General features: G+C 38.5%; 1 protein-coding gene across 11 annotated transcripts in view; it reads left to right on the plus strand.

Annotated features, from left to right (window-relative positions):
* SMAD1 (SMAD family member 1) overlaps positions 1 to 12,653 on the plus strand; it is a 77,276-nt gene that overhangs the window by 19,390 nt on the left and 45,233 nt on the right. For 8 of the 11 annotated variants that reach the window (XM_004263606.2, XM_049709533.1, XM_033402721.2 and 5 more), the window contains exon 2: positions 10,862 to 11,439. In XM_004263606.2, coding sequence (XP_004263654.1) covers positions 11,040 to 11,439 — 400 coding nt within the window. In that variant the 5' untranslated portion in view covers positions 10,862 to 11,039. Of the gene's footprint in view, positions 1 to 230; positions 1,805 to 5,446; positions 5,466 to 5,777; positions 5,875 to 10,861; positions 11,440 to 12,653 lie in introns of those variants that run through there. The other 3 variants (XM_033402717.2, XM_049709535.1, XM_033402712.1) reach the window with 3 other exon arrangements.

A 12,653-nucleotide genomic window follows, 5' to 3' on the forward strand; every position in this document is an offset into this window, starting at 1 on the left:
TCTTCTTTCATTCCAAGTGAAGGGCTCCTGCTCTCATTTAGAAGCATCTCAAAATGACAGAAACATGGTGGGGGTCTTATTTGAAAGCCTGGAGACTGCCCTGATTGCTTACTCTAGATTTCGCCTGCCTTTTGTTTCCATTTGGAAAGCACATAAAATAAATGGTTCACTTTAAAATTCCTGACAATGACAGAGCAACAAGTTTTATTTCTCTCACCTGTGGAGGAAGTGGCCTCCACCCAGTTTTACTGAATTAGGAGGGAAGTGATTTTTTCAAGTGATAAAAAGAAAGAAAATTCCATGCTCTTCCCAGAGGAGGAGTTCAACAATTGGGAGAATGGCGTGAGACCATATGTTGGTTTGTAAAAGGATATAACTTGTAAAGATGTTTCCTTTGATGCCTGTGATGAATATGGATGTGTTTCCCTTCTAGAGGGTCCTGATTAAATTATTCAATTAAGCCCGGAGCTGGAGGATCTAAATATAGGGAGAGGGTTCTGGCTGTCCTGCCTTGTGGGTGTCAGCTCACCCCTACAGATGTGCGTGTTTGTTGTCATAAATAACACCTGCCAGATCAGTGGAGAAGGAGAAATGTTCCAAAAAATGAAATACAGCAGAGTATTTTTCTTTTTTAAATAAAAGGGACAGTTTTTTTCCTCCCTTCGGCCTATTCCATTTTCATTTGTGAATTTGGCATTTGAATTACTGATTTTCTTTTTTTTTTCTTAACCTGATTCATAGACTTTAGTATCTGTTCTGGTTTCAAGTGTAAATCTACCACTTACTAGAATATGATCTTGAAACAGTTACTTAACCTCTGATCCTAAGGTTTATTACTAAAACTGAGAGAATGCTATACATCTTGAAAGATTGCTGTAAGAAGTCAATACGATCGTGTTTGTAAAAACGACCAATATAATCCTTGCATAAGGTAATAGCTCAATTAAAATAATTTCATTTGTTAACGATTGAATCATTCCTCACTGGTCGCTTATGGGAATTTACCGCATTTAGCATGCTTTGCAATCAGTAAAATTGCTATACTACGATAACAATGACTCAAAGCGAAGAGTTTTTTCTAAGAGACGACTGTATACTTTTTCCACTTATAGTCTGTACAGTTGAACTTGCAAATGTCCCTGCTCTGCAGTTCCCAGTGTTTGAGGAGTAAGCACTTGCAAGCCAAATGAGTCTATACAATTTTTGAGTTGAGGTGACTGCAGATGAGATTTATCAGAGTGAGGCCTTTAGGACCTGGATATCTTGAAAGGCTACCACGTCCTGAAGGACAGCTTTCCATTACAAGCATGAATTCGAGAACAGGGATTCAGGGGGATTAAGGAATGTTATACAACTTCTAGAGAAGTGGTAAGGAGATGTAGCAATAAGCCAAGCTTGTTTGTTGAAGTTGAGGACAGCAAGAAAACTTTTAAGTGTCTCCAGTCTACTTTAACTAAACAAGTAATCGTCTCGTGAAACAAAACAGAACTGACACTTGTTACTCTATAAGGGAAGCTCTGTGACTAAGAAAAATTGACCAGGTGCCCTGTCAGCAGCCAGAATTTGTCAGGATGGAAGGACTTGTGTATGCAGAGCAGAACCAGAAAGAGTTCTTGTCTTGAAGAATTTTCTAACACAACGAACATATATTAAAGAGCATACTTGGTGCAACTAAACGCATAAACTACGGCCCTGTCCTTAGAGACGCATCTAAGTGCGACATCCCTAAACTCCTTGCTTCATTGTCATCAAGGGGATGCTGCTTTTGGTCGAAATGTCACCGCTCACGATGAACTTCCAACTGGTAGGTGGTGAGCTCTTCTTTTTGATTCCTAAGATTCCTACTCACTTAACACTGTTGAGAGACCACATCACGGCAGCCCTTGCCAGCATGTCCCTCAGGTCACACCTGAGAGACTGGTAGACCGGCTGTTAGTGCCTGTGTTTTAAAGGCACCGGTACCTGCGTGACTTCATTATGAAAAATAGCTTTCAAGAGCTGGTCCACTCTTCCACCTTCACCCCCTAGTTTCTCCAGACTTGGAAAATTAACCTTGAAAACAATTTTTTAATGAAAAAGAGGCAAACTAGCTATTCTGTATCATCAAACTGACATTTCGAAAGTTGGGAAATGTTTGGAAGTAACCGAAACAAGGCTTTATAGTAAGAGGCTCAGGACAGTGAAGTCTGCCTTCTGAATGTTTGTGACGGCTGGACTTTGCTGTAAGACCAGCAGAATTCTGCGATTGCCAGTGGATCTTTTTTTTTTTTTTTGTAAAAAGTATTATTTAAAAAATGTTTTCTAATTTTTTTATTCTTTTTCAAATTCCTTTCCCATTTAGATTATTACAGAATATTGAGCACAGTTCCCTCTGCAATACAGTTAGGTCCTTGTAGGTTATCCATTTTAAACACTGCAGTCTGTATGTCAATCCCAGACTCCCAATCTGTCCCTACCCGCCAGTGGATCTTCGTGTCTCTTTCTTGTGTAGGGACTTGGTTTAAATATATTTTCTTTTTCTGAGGATTCAATCAGAGTAGAGTTCCTGTTAGCCCAACTTCTCAGCAAAGAAGTAGGTAGTTTAAAAAGCGCTTTCAAGTCTGTAAAAGAAATGGAGAGAGGTTTTATTCATCCTCACTTTCTTCTTGTTCTAGGATTTTTTTTTCCCCTTTATTTTGGTTAGTGGTGAGCTTTATTTAGCTACATTTGACCCGTTTTAAATTGAGAAATGTTGAGGGAAGGTCCAGGACTAACTGCTAGTTTAAAACAGGAAAAGGAAATGCAGAGGGACTTCACCTGTTTTCTCCTTCAAGACAAGTATCCCAAAGCCAGATGAGTTCCTAATTGCAGTAACCGGGGAATAGAAACATTTGAACAGGTTATTTGTTGAAACGACGTCACAGAATCACAGACCATCGTTGCTTTGGGATATTTTCTGAGACTGAAATAGCTGGAGAAAACCCATCTCTGTTTTTATTTTCATTGTGATGGCATTATACTTGTGTAGCAAATTTTAACTCGTTTTTTCCCCTGTTTCCCCTGGTATGTTAACTTTCTGACTCTTTTTGATGTTTTAATTTAGCTAAGCATCTCGGGGGAGGCAAGAGTTCTCATCAGGCCTTGAATCCTATCTGAAATCGGATGTTAGGCTAGATGACACATACCTTTCCACAGAACTAATTAATATTGCCGCCAGTCACTTTATACAACACACCTGTGATGTACTTTACACCTCCATGGCATTCTGGTGAGGTATTTGGTGAAATAATTTAGATACAACTACCGAACTACAGAAATCATAGTTTGCTTGTGATTTCTCTAAAGCCGCACAGTAGCTCTTCTTTAGGAGCTAGTCTTACTTTTTCTGTTTCTTCACAAGATCATCTGTTTAAGAAGAGCTAGTGGTATAAGTCAGGAAATATGCCTACAGTTTATTTAGTCACTTGGAAATACTTGTTTCCCCCGCAAAATGGATCAGGCATTTTTTTACAGAAAGATAATTTTTGTAAAGTTTTCGTTTTTCTTAAGTAACACATCCAACAGTTACACAGTTCCAAAGCGAAGTTAATCAGTACCCCTGCGTTTAGTTCCTTGATTCTTTTGATCTTTATGCCTTGATGTTTTACCATTAGAGTTGAGACAGTAATGAACCAAAGAACAAGAAGGCGGGGGTGGGGGAGAGTTGCTTGCTTCGTTGACGGTAGGCCATTTATCTCCTTTTTTTTTAAGGTACTAGCAGGGAGTCTTTGATGTTTTTCCCCCCAGTCACTTTTTTGGAGCCTGTATTTCATGCTGATTTTATTGAATCATTTCATTATTCCCTCAGTATTTAAAGGAATCAGTCGTTTTGTCTAGTTCACTGAATTGCGTGCCAGTGCAGGAACTGTAACAGCACTGGTCTGAAGCTGTAGAGGGCGACTGGCCATTGTCTGTCTCCTCTCCTCCTCCTTCTGTTAAAGGTACTTGGTTTGTAGCACTTGGCAACTCCCCCCTCCCGCCTTTTTATTGTGCTTCAGATACAAATTAGAATAATTTCCTTTTAAAACTTTCAGTGGGAATCTGGGATCTGAGGCATGGCAGAGAGTGTATTTTGTAGATATTCACACAGTTGGATAATTACATGTTTCTTTGCTAGATGAAGATGAAGAAAATGCCGTTGTTGTGCAATTGGCTAATGAGGTTTTCTTTCAGTATATAGCGAGTCTCACAGCAGTTAAAGGTATTTTACAACTTCTTCCTTTTTTCCTTTTAACATTAAGGAATACCACATAAGCTAAAGAATTCAAGAACCATGTTGAAAGGAGCATTATAAGTATTCTTCTCATTTGGTTCCGGCATTGCTAATAGAAATCCTTCCCGTGGGCGAGACTCCATAGGGAAAGGGCCTGACTTTAGAACCCTGTTTTAAACTGCTTTTTTTTTTTTCTTGGTACGCGGGCATCTCACTGTTGTGGCCTCTCCCGCTGCGGAGCACAGGCTCCAGACGCGCAGGTTCAGCGGCCACGGCTCACGGGCCCAGCCGCTCCGCGGCATGTGGGATCTTCCCGGACCGGGGCACGAACCCGCGTCCCCTGCATCGGCAGGCGGACTCTCAACCACTGCGCCACCAGGGAAGCCCTAAACTGCATTTTTATTACTTCCCAAATCGGGTCACACTATAAATGCAACCTGATTTATAAGTAGACTTTGTATGTGTCTTGAGTTAATGAATTGAGGTTTTGTTTTTTTGTGTGTAATTTGCAAATATTTGTGTATAGAGGCTTTTAAAAACTTTCAAAGTAACAGTTTTTTATTAAAGAATGTTTGAAAAGTTTTAACAAGTAGGGGAGAGAGAGAGAGATTATTACCCTTCCAGACCCAGCCACCGTTACATGCTTTGGTATATTTGCATAGTTGTTCATGTTATGTATACCGTTATTTTGGTATATTTACATAGTTGTTCATGCTGTATATACCATTTTACGTTCTGCTTAAGGTGTTTTCCCAGTTATTTTTATGAACATAATTTTTTAAGGGTTACATAATATCCCGTTGAGTGGATTATACTACATCTTACTTATTTTCCAACTTTTAGATGCTTCTTTTTTTCCTTATAATAAAGAATGCTCTAATGAAAATCATTATGCAAAAACTTTTTTACCTTTCCAGTGCAGAGTGTTTCCTTAGAGTAAATTTCTAGAAGTGAAGTTGCCGGAACAAAGATCTCCCTATTTTTTAAGGCTTCAAGGGGGTTCTTTACCAGATGAATGCTTTTGCTTCTCTGTCATTTTGAAATGTTTGTATTTGGAGAAGAGGGAAGGAAATCTCTGTTTGCTGACTCATGTTTTTATTTTGCACTTTAAACTGATAACGCCACTTAGCTTTTGACATAAACTAAAGCAGGAAGTACCAAAAGGGGCAGAAAAAGAATGAGTTGCCTTGCCAAGGCCATAGTGTCATGGACACGTTTGAGTTCCTGATGGGAGGTAGGTTACTTGTTTGACTTGAATATAAAAAAATGCTTAACTCAAGTAGGCAAAAATCAGTCATCAGCCTGTATTTTGTTTCATATGCACATTTATATGCAAGAGTTTGTGATCTTGTCACTTTAAAGTTTTTAGTGGCATCAGACCCCCCAACTGGCCCTGTGGTGTTTGGAGAACATAGGGTTTTGTTTTCATTTTTTGTTCCCTGTGTGGAGAAGCCTTTTGTATTGAGGATATCACCTTAGCTGTCTTTCTAAAACATAAATCTAATCACACTGATGCCCTGATTTAAAGCCTTCCATTTGTCCACAGGATGAGATGTGTGACAGGCCCTTCACAGTCTTGCCCTGCCTTTATCAGCCTTGTATCGTCTACAGCAACTGTGAACCCTAGCATTTCTCTGATGTTGGTGAGAATGAGTAATTTACAAAAGTGGTTTAAAAGTTGAGGCTCTAGAGCCAGACAACATAGGTTCACTCTGGCCCCACCACTTACAACTGTGCGCATGAAACCTCGGACAAGTTATTTAACTTTCCTATTGTATATTTCGCTTTCCTTACCTGTAAAATGAGGAAAATAAGAGTGTTCACTAAAGAGGGTTTGTCACAAAGATTAAACTAGTTAGTAGATATAAAGTGCTTGGAACAGTGTCTATCAAGTAACGATCACTCAGAATATTAGCTCTGTTGTTTTGCAAAATTCTACTCATCCTTTAATGCTTGTCTGATAGTTCTTCTTTGGGAAAACTTCCTGAAATCCCTGGAATTAACTGTTCTCTCCTTTTCTGCTTTTATTCGTTATCGTTTATACCTGTCGTATAGCTTTTGCACACAGTGTTATTGTTGGTTCAGGGTGGGCAAATGCATGGTACATGGGCCGCCTCTTCTATTCCTGCACTCAGGGTTCACCTTGCTACAGTCCTGGCATTCCTTCCTGCTGAGGTCTGCACTTGGCCCAAGACTCCGCCGTACAGTCCTTTAGCTTGGCATGCAGGGGAACCAGTTTGCTTCAAGAGAGTTCACTGTTTACACACTGGCTCTTCAGGATGGAGACATCTTTGCTTCCATCCTCTGTGGATACCATAGGTACTTAGCAGGCACTCAGTGCAGCTTTGCTGAATGAATGTCACTTTGAGCAGTTAAAGCAAAGGTCTGCAATGGTGGTCCTTAATCTCCCCAACTCCCCACATACTTACCTTCTATAACAAACCCATCAGTGCTAGAGTTTGAAACAGCCCCAGGTGATTTTGATATAAACTCACCCCCTCTATTTGAAAACCATTGACCAAAATATAAAAAAGCAGTTTTTGGAGTTGAAGAAAAGGACATACAGAATAAGAAGAAATGTATTCCTTTTATAAATTGTTGCTAGAGGACAAGGAAAAGAAGTTGTCTTTCTTGTTCTTTGGCACAATTAACCTTTAGTTAAAAGTAAATGATCATTTCAGGAGGTACACTCTGACCAAGTGTGACTTTTGATGGTAGCACAGTTTTATTTTCTCTTTTTCTGTTCAACGAAAATAACGCCAGCTTCAAAGCACTGGTAAAACTCTTTACCTTACAAAAGGAAACAATGGACCCGCTACAGCCTATTGAATAAGTAAAGCTCCACACTTGGCCTTCTGATTCCTTCAGGGAGCTAAATCATTCATCAAACATTTATTGAGACTCTGATATGTGCCAGCTACAGGGCTAGGTTCCAAACCTAGGAAGACAGTAAGATAGAATTCCTGAGTCATTTTCCTCTAGTGAAGAAGTAGCTATAGACATGCACAGCTGTATGTCTATACCACGAAGTAGCTATAGACATGCACAGTTTGCTATGATAGCTGTTCATAATTATTATCCCTTTGAGCTGAGGATCAGTAATGATTTCCCCCTTTTATTCCTGTTATTGGTAATTTGTGCCTTCTCTTTTATTGATTTATAGGTTTTTTTTAGAGGAATATCTGATTTTATTCGTATTTTCAAAGAGCCAACTTTGATTTTATAGGTTTTCTCTCATATATATATATTGAATTTTTGCTCTCATTTCCTTTTACTGTCTTTAGGTTTAATTTGCTGTTCCTTTTTTTTTCTTTTGATAGATACATAGAAAATTAGTTTTCAGCTTTTTTTCTTTTCTAATATATGCATTTAAGACAACCCATTTCCTGCTAAGCATGGATTGAGCTACATCTTACAAGTTTTGATGTGTCATATTTTTATAATCATTCAGTTTAAAATATTTTCTAATTTCTCCTGTAGTTTCTTTTTTGACCCATGCATTATTTAAAAGTGTCATTATTTTCAATAACGATACTTTTGGCATTTATTCTTAGTTATACTGTGATCAAAGGACATATTCTGTATGGTTTTATTCCTTCGATATGTGTTGAGATTTGCTTAATGGCTCATTATATGGTCAGTTTGGATAAGCATTCCATGTGTTTTTGAAAGTATTACGTATGTTATAGTTGTTGGGTGCATACACGAATTGAGGCAAGTTTTTAAACATGTTAATCTTCTATATCTGTTGATTTCTGTTTACTTGTTTCGTCATTTACTGTGTTAATCTTCCACTAAGATTGTTAGTCATTTTAATTCTGTCAGTTTCTGCTTTATGTGTTTTAAAACTGTGATTACTTGGATAAAAAATTGGGATAGTGATGTATTTGTGGTGGATCAACTCTTAACGTTATGAAATGTCCCCCTTTTATCCTTGGTGATGCTTCTTACTTTACAACTTCTTTTGCCTGATACAATCGCTGTGTGAGCTTTTTTGGTTAGAATATGAATAGTATATTTCTTTCCATATTTTTTTTCTTTTGCCATTCTCTGTCTTTATATTTGACGATATGTGTCTCTTGTAAGTACAGTATAGTTAAGTGGTGTCTCCACCCCTACCCCAGTCTTTTGCTTGGCAAATTTAGTCTCTTGATATTTAAGTAATTCTTGAGACTTTGAGGATTAACTGTGAATCTTACTGTTTTCTATTTTTCCCATCTATTATGTGCTCTTTTTTCCTTTTTCTTAAGTTATTTTGGATTAAACATATTTTAAAAAATAATTCCATATTTTTAACTCCTCTATTACCTTTTTATGGTTTTTAAATTCTTTCAGCTGTTGCTTTATTATGACATGAATTCATAACATATCAACAATACTTTAATGCTTTACCACAACCTGGGTAGACAAGGACCTTAGAAATCTGACTTCATTTACCCCTTCTGCTTTATTTGTTATGCCTTTTAATTCTGTATTCTAAACACCACAAGACATTCCTATAATTGTTCTGTAAAGTCAGTACCCTTTTGGAGCTCTTCGTTCTTTCCTGCAGTTCCTTGCTTTTCCCTTGTGCCTGAAAATTCCTGCTGGAAGCCAGTTCTCTCAGATTTTGTTTGTTGGAGAGCATATTTATTTCACAGTCATTTTGAATGATTTTTCTCCACTAAGTAGGCTAAAGATGTCATTTCACTGTCAGCTGGTTTCCATTGTTTCTGTTGAAATGTCAGCTGTCAGCCTTATTGTACTCATTTTGAAAGTATTGTGTCTTTTTAAAGACTTTTGTGGTAGGGTTTCAGCAATTATACTGTGATATGATGCATTAAAACTTGTGGATACCTTTCCGTCTCTCCTTCTTTGGATTTGTAGGCCTTCATGAATCTGTGGCTAGACATCTGTTGTCACTTTTGGAAAATCTTTGGTCAGTATCTACAAATATTTCCTCTCTCACAGTTTTTCTCTCCTCTTTTCCCATCATCTTGTTCCAGTCTAGTATTAAGATGATTCTAGGCTGTGTTTCAGTGTTTGTAAACACTGGTCCATTTCAGTTTTACCCTTGCACACTAGGGCATACCTCTTCAGGGTTCTCAACTGAAAGTCTGGTGTGTTTACCAGGCCCTCAACTCCATTTTTCTTTTTTCTCTTTTTTTCGTCTCCTCAGCACTATGAGACTACTGAAATCTCTGTTTGGTTCTTTAGCCTCTTTCTGCTTGGCTACTCACAGCACAGGCATTGGCAACTAAACGCCTTGAGAAGAAAAGCAATGAAGAGTGTTCAGCTTATTATTTCATTGCTTTTCACATCTCTCCAGCATCTTGGCCCCTCATGTCCTGCGTACTTTGGTTGCTCTTTGATACATTTAAAAACTTGGGGGTTTTTCCCCCTGATTTGTTCATTTGTATTTTATTCAGCTTTTATAGTTACTTTGGGGAGGAGGTTGGTTTGATACCTGCTACTGAATCTTAGCCGGACTTGGTACAAAGTTATCATCTTTAATCTTTTTCACCGTTTGTGTTTTTATCTGGTGAAGAGTAACTGGAAAGTTTAAATGAGACAACTTGACAAAAGTATTTGGTACAGTATGTGTTCACGTGCTTCATTCCTTTCATGTAAATAAAAAGCAAATTTGAAAAAGTAGGGGGTAAATTTCCTACCTGACTTGCCTGATAGCCCATAGGCATAGGCTTGTTTACTGGTTTACTGAATAAATACCCTAAAATGTTGCTACATTTACATAGTGTAAATATAACTACCTTTTTTATAGCGTAAGACATACTTGAGGAACAGCCCAAAATAGATGTTAAGACTATTGCATTTTTATTTTTTCCTTTTGCTTTCAGTTTTTGTTGATTGAGGTGTATTTTGAAATATATATCTTAGAGCCTATAAATGAATCTAAATATAAAACATCACAATATCTGTTGAGAACTTGAACTTTTTTTGCACTAAGGGGTCTGTTGCTTCTATCTCAGAACTCATGTAAACAGTAACATACTCCTTTTTAAAGCTGCATCTCAGTTTATTCATCTATAAATTGGCAATGATGGTACTACCTAGTTGAAAGAATTATTTAAAGGATTAAATACTGTGTTAGTCTGCTTGGGCTGCCATAACAAAATACCACTGACCGAGTGGCTTAAACAGTAGAAATGTATTTCTCACAGTTCTGGAGGCTAGGAAGTCCAAGATGAAGGCTCCAGCCAGTTTGGTTTCTGGTGAGGGCTCTCTTCCAGGCTTGCAGACAGCTGCCTTCTCTCTATGAAGAAGGCCTTTCCTCAGTGGGTGCACATGTAGGGAGGGAGAGAGAAATCTCTCCCTTCTTCTTATAAGGCCACTGTAGGGAGGGAGAGAGAAATCTCTCCCTTCTTCTTATAAGGCCACCAATCCAATTAGATCAGGGCCCCATCCTCATGACCTCATTTAATGTTAATTACTTCCTTAGAGGCCCCATCTCCAAATACAGTCACACTGGGGGTGAGGGCTTCAACGTGAGTTTTAGGGGGGGACATAATTCAGCCCATAGCATACTGTAATACATAAAAGTGCTTAAAATAGTATCTGGCCCGTGGTAATTGTTTAATAAATTGTGATTTTGTGCTAGAGATGATTTTAAACATCTTTTTTCTTTTCTAGGTGCTGACTTTGGGTTACTTTTGAAAACACTAGGAATGGTGATTTCTACTTTTCAGGACCTCAGCACGAAGAGGCTAACGAGAATCCTATGTAAATAAAGTGAAACCTCTTCTGCTCTCCTTTCACATTTGGGGACGTCTTTCTTTCTCCATCCACAAGGAGTGTACGTGGTGCCATCATGAATGTGACAAGTTTGTTTTCCTTCACAAGTCCAGCTGTGAAGAGACTGCTTGGGTGGAAACAGGGTGATGAAGAAGAAAAATGGGCAGAGAAAGCTGTTGACGCTTTGGTGAAAAAACTGAAGAAAAAGAAAGGTGCCATGGAGGAACTGGAAAAGGCCTTGAGCTGTCCGGGGCAGCCCAGTAACTGTGTCACCATTCCCCGCTCCCTGGACGGCAGGCTGCAAGTTTCCCACCGGAAGGGGCTGCCTCACGTCATTTACTGCCGTGTGTGGCGCTGGCCCGACCTTCAGAGCCACCATGAACTAAAACCACTGGAATGCTGTGAGTTTCCTTTTGGTTCCAAGCAGAAGGAGGTGTGCATCAATCCCTACCACTATAAGCGAGTAGAAAGCCCTGGTAAGTGAGCCCTTTTATGTTGATGCGTTTAGCAGATTTGTATTGTTTCTCAAAATCATTCCTTTCCGTGTTTTTAGTTGTCATTTTCAAATATTAGGGGAAAAGTTACATTTGTCCGCCCTTGAATATGTCATACGTTCTAACAGCATAGTCTCTAGTTAATCTTATTTCTTAGGAGCGGGGCTGTAAAAACTGTTATCCCGGTACTAATACCTCTAACTTGTAATAAATTGTTTTCTTTCTAAATTTATTCTTTATGTTTCCCTTTGGCTCTGTGCATTTCTCTAGACAAATTTAGCTATGATTTTATTGTGAGGGACAGGAAAGGAAAGAAGCATGGCATTACTGTCTACCTACTTGAGGGCAGTTGCCACTGACTTGGCAACTTTATCCTTAAAAATAGCAATTTTTATCATCTCCAGTGGAATTTCACTATGGCATATTCCCTGTAGAGGATATGAAGGAATTATGTTCTGCTGTGGAATCATTGGATACTATTACTTTATAAGATATTTCTTAGTTTTTACATATATGACCTTGGCCGGTGGGCAGGGGGAGAAGCACAGTAAAGGATACACTTCAAAATTTACTTGGTTTTGCCCTCAAATTAGAGTCCACATTCTAGACAGTTGCATCAATTGGAAAGTGATCAGGCAATCTCAAGACCCTAAGTATCTCATTGTCAGATTGGAACCAATTTTGTTGATGGATTAGTTATTAATAGCTGTTGGTTACCAAGGGTTCCCAAATGAGGCTGTGCATTAGCTTCACGTGGCTCCCCCCCGGAAATTCTGATTCTGGCCTAGCCTGGTAATCCGTGTTTTTAACAGGTACTCCAGGTGGGGCTGATGGGAGCTGTTGGATTGGTGTTTGGGAACTACTAAGCTAGATCCTGTAATAACATGGCTCTCAAATAAAAGGCATTCTGGTTTCTTACGGAATATTGAAGAAGAGTTTAAGGACTAGGGAATAATATCATAAACATCTTTGTATCCACCACCCAGTTGCCTTCAGTAACTACTGTCCTGAATTTGATGGTTAAGTTTGAAGTTCATCATTCCCATGCGTGCTTTTATACAGCAATTCTGTATGTGTTTGAATCCTTGACAGTATGTACTGTCAATTTTGTATATTTAAAGGTATTATATAATGATACTGGAGTATCCTTCTACAATTTGCTATATTCATTCAACATCATTGATGTGTGATTTCTA

The sequence above is a fragment of the Orcinus orca genome, chromosome 4 (genome assembly GCF_937001465.1).
Source record: "Orcinus orca chromosome 4, mOrcOrc1.1, whole genome shotgun sequence".
In the NCBI taxonomy this organism is placed as follows: domain Eukaryota; kingdom Metazoa; phylum Chordata; class Mammalia; order Artiodactyla; family Delphinidae; genus Orcinus; species Orcinus orca.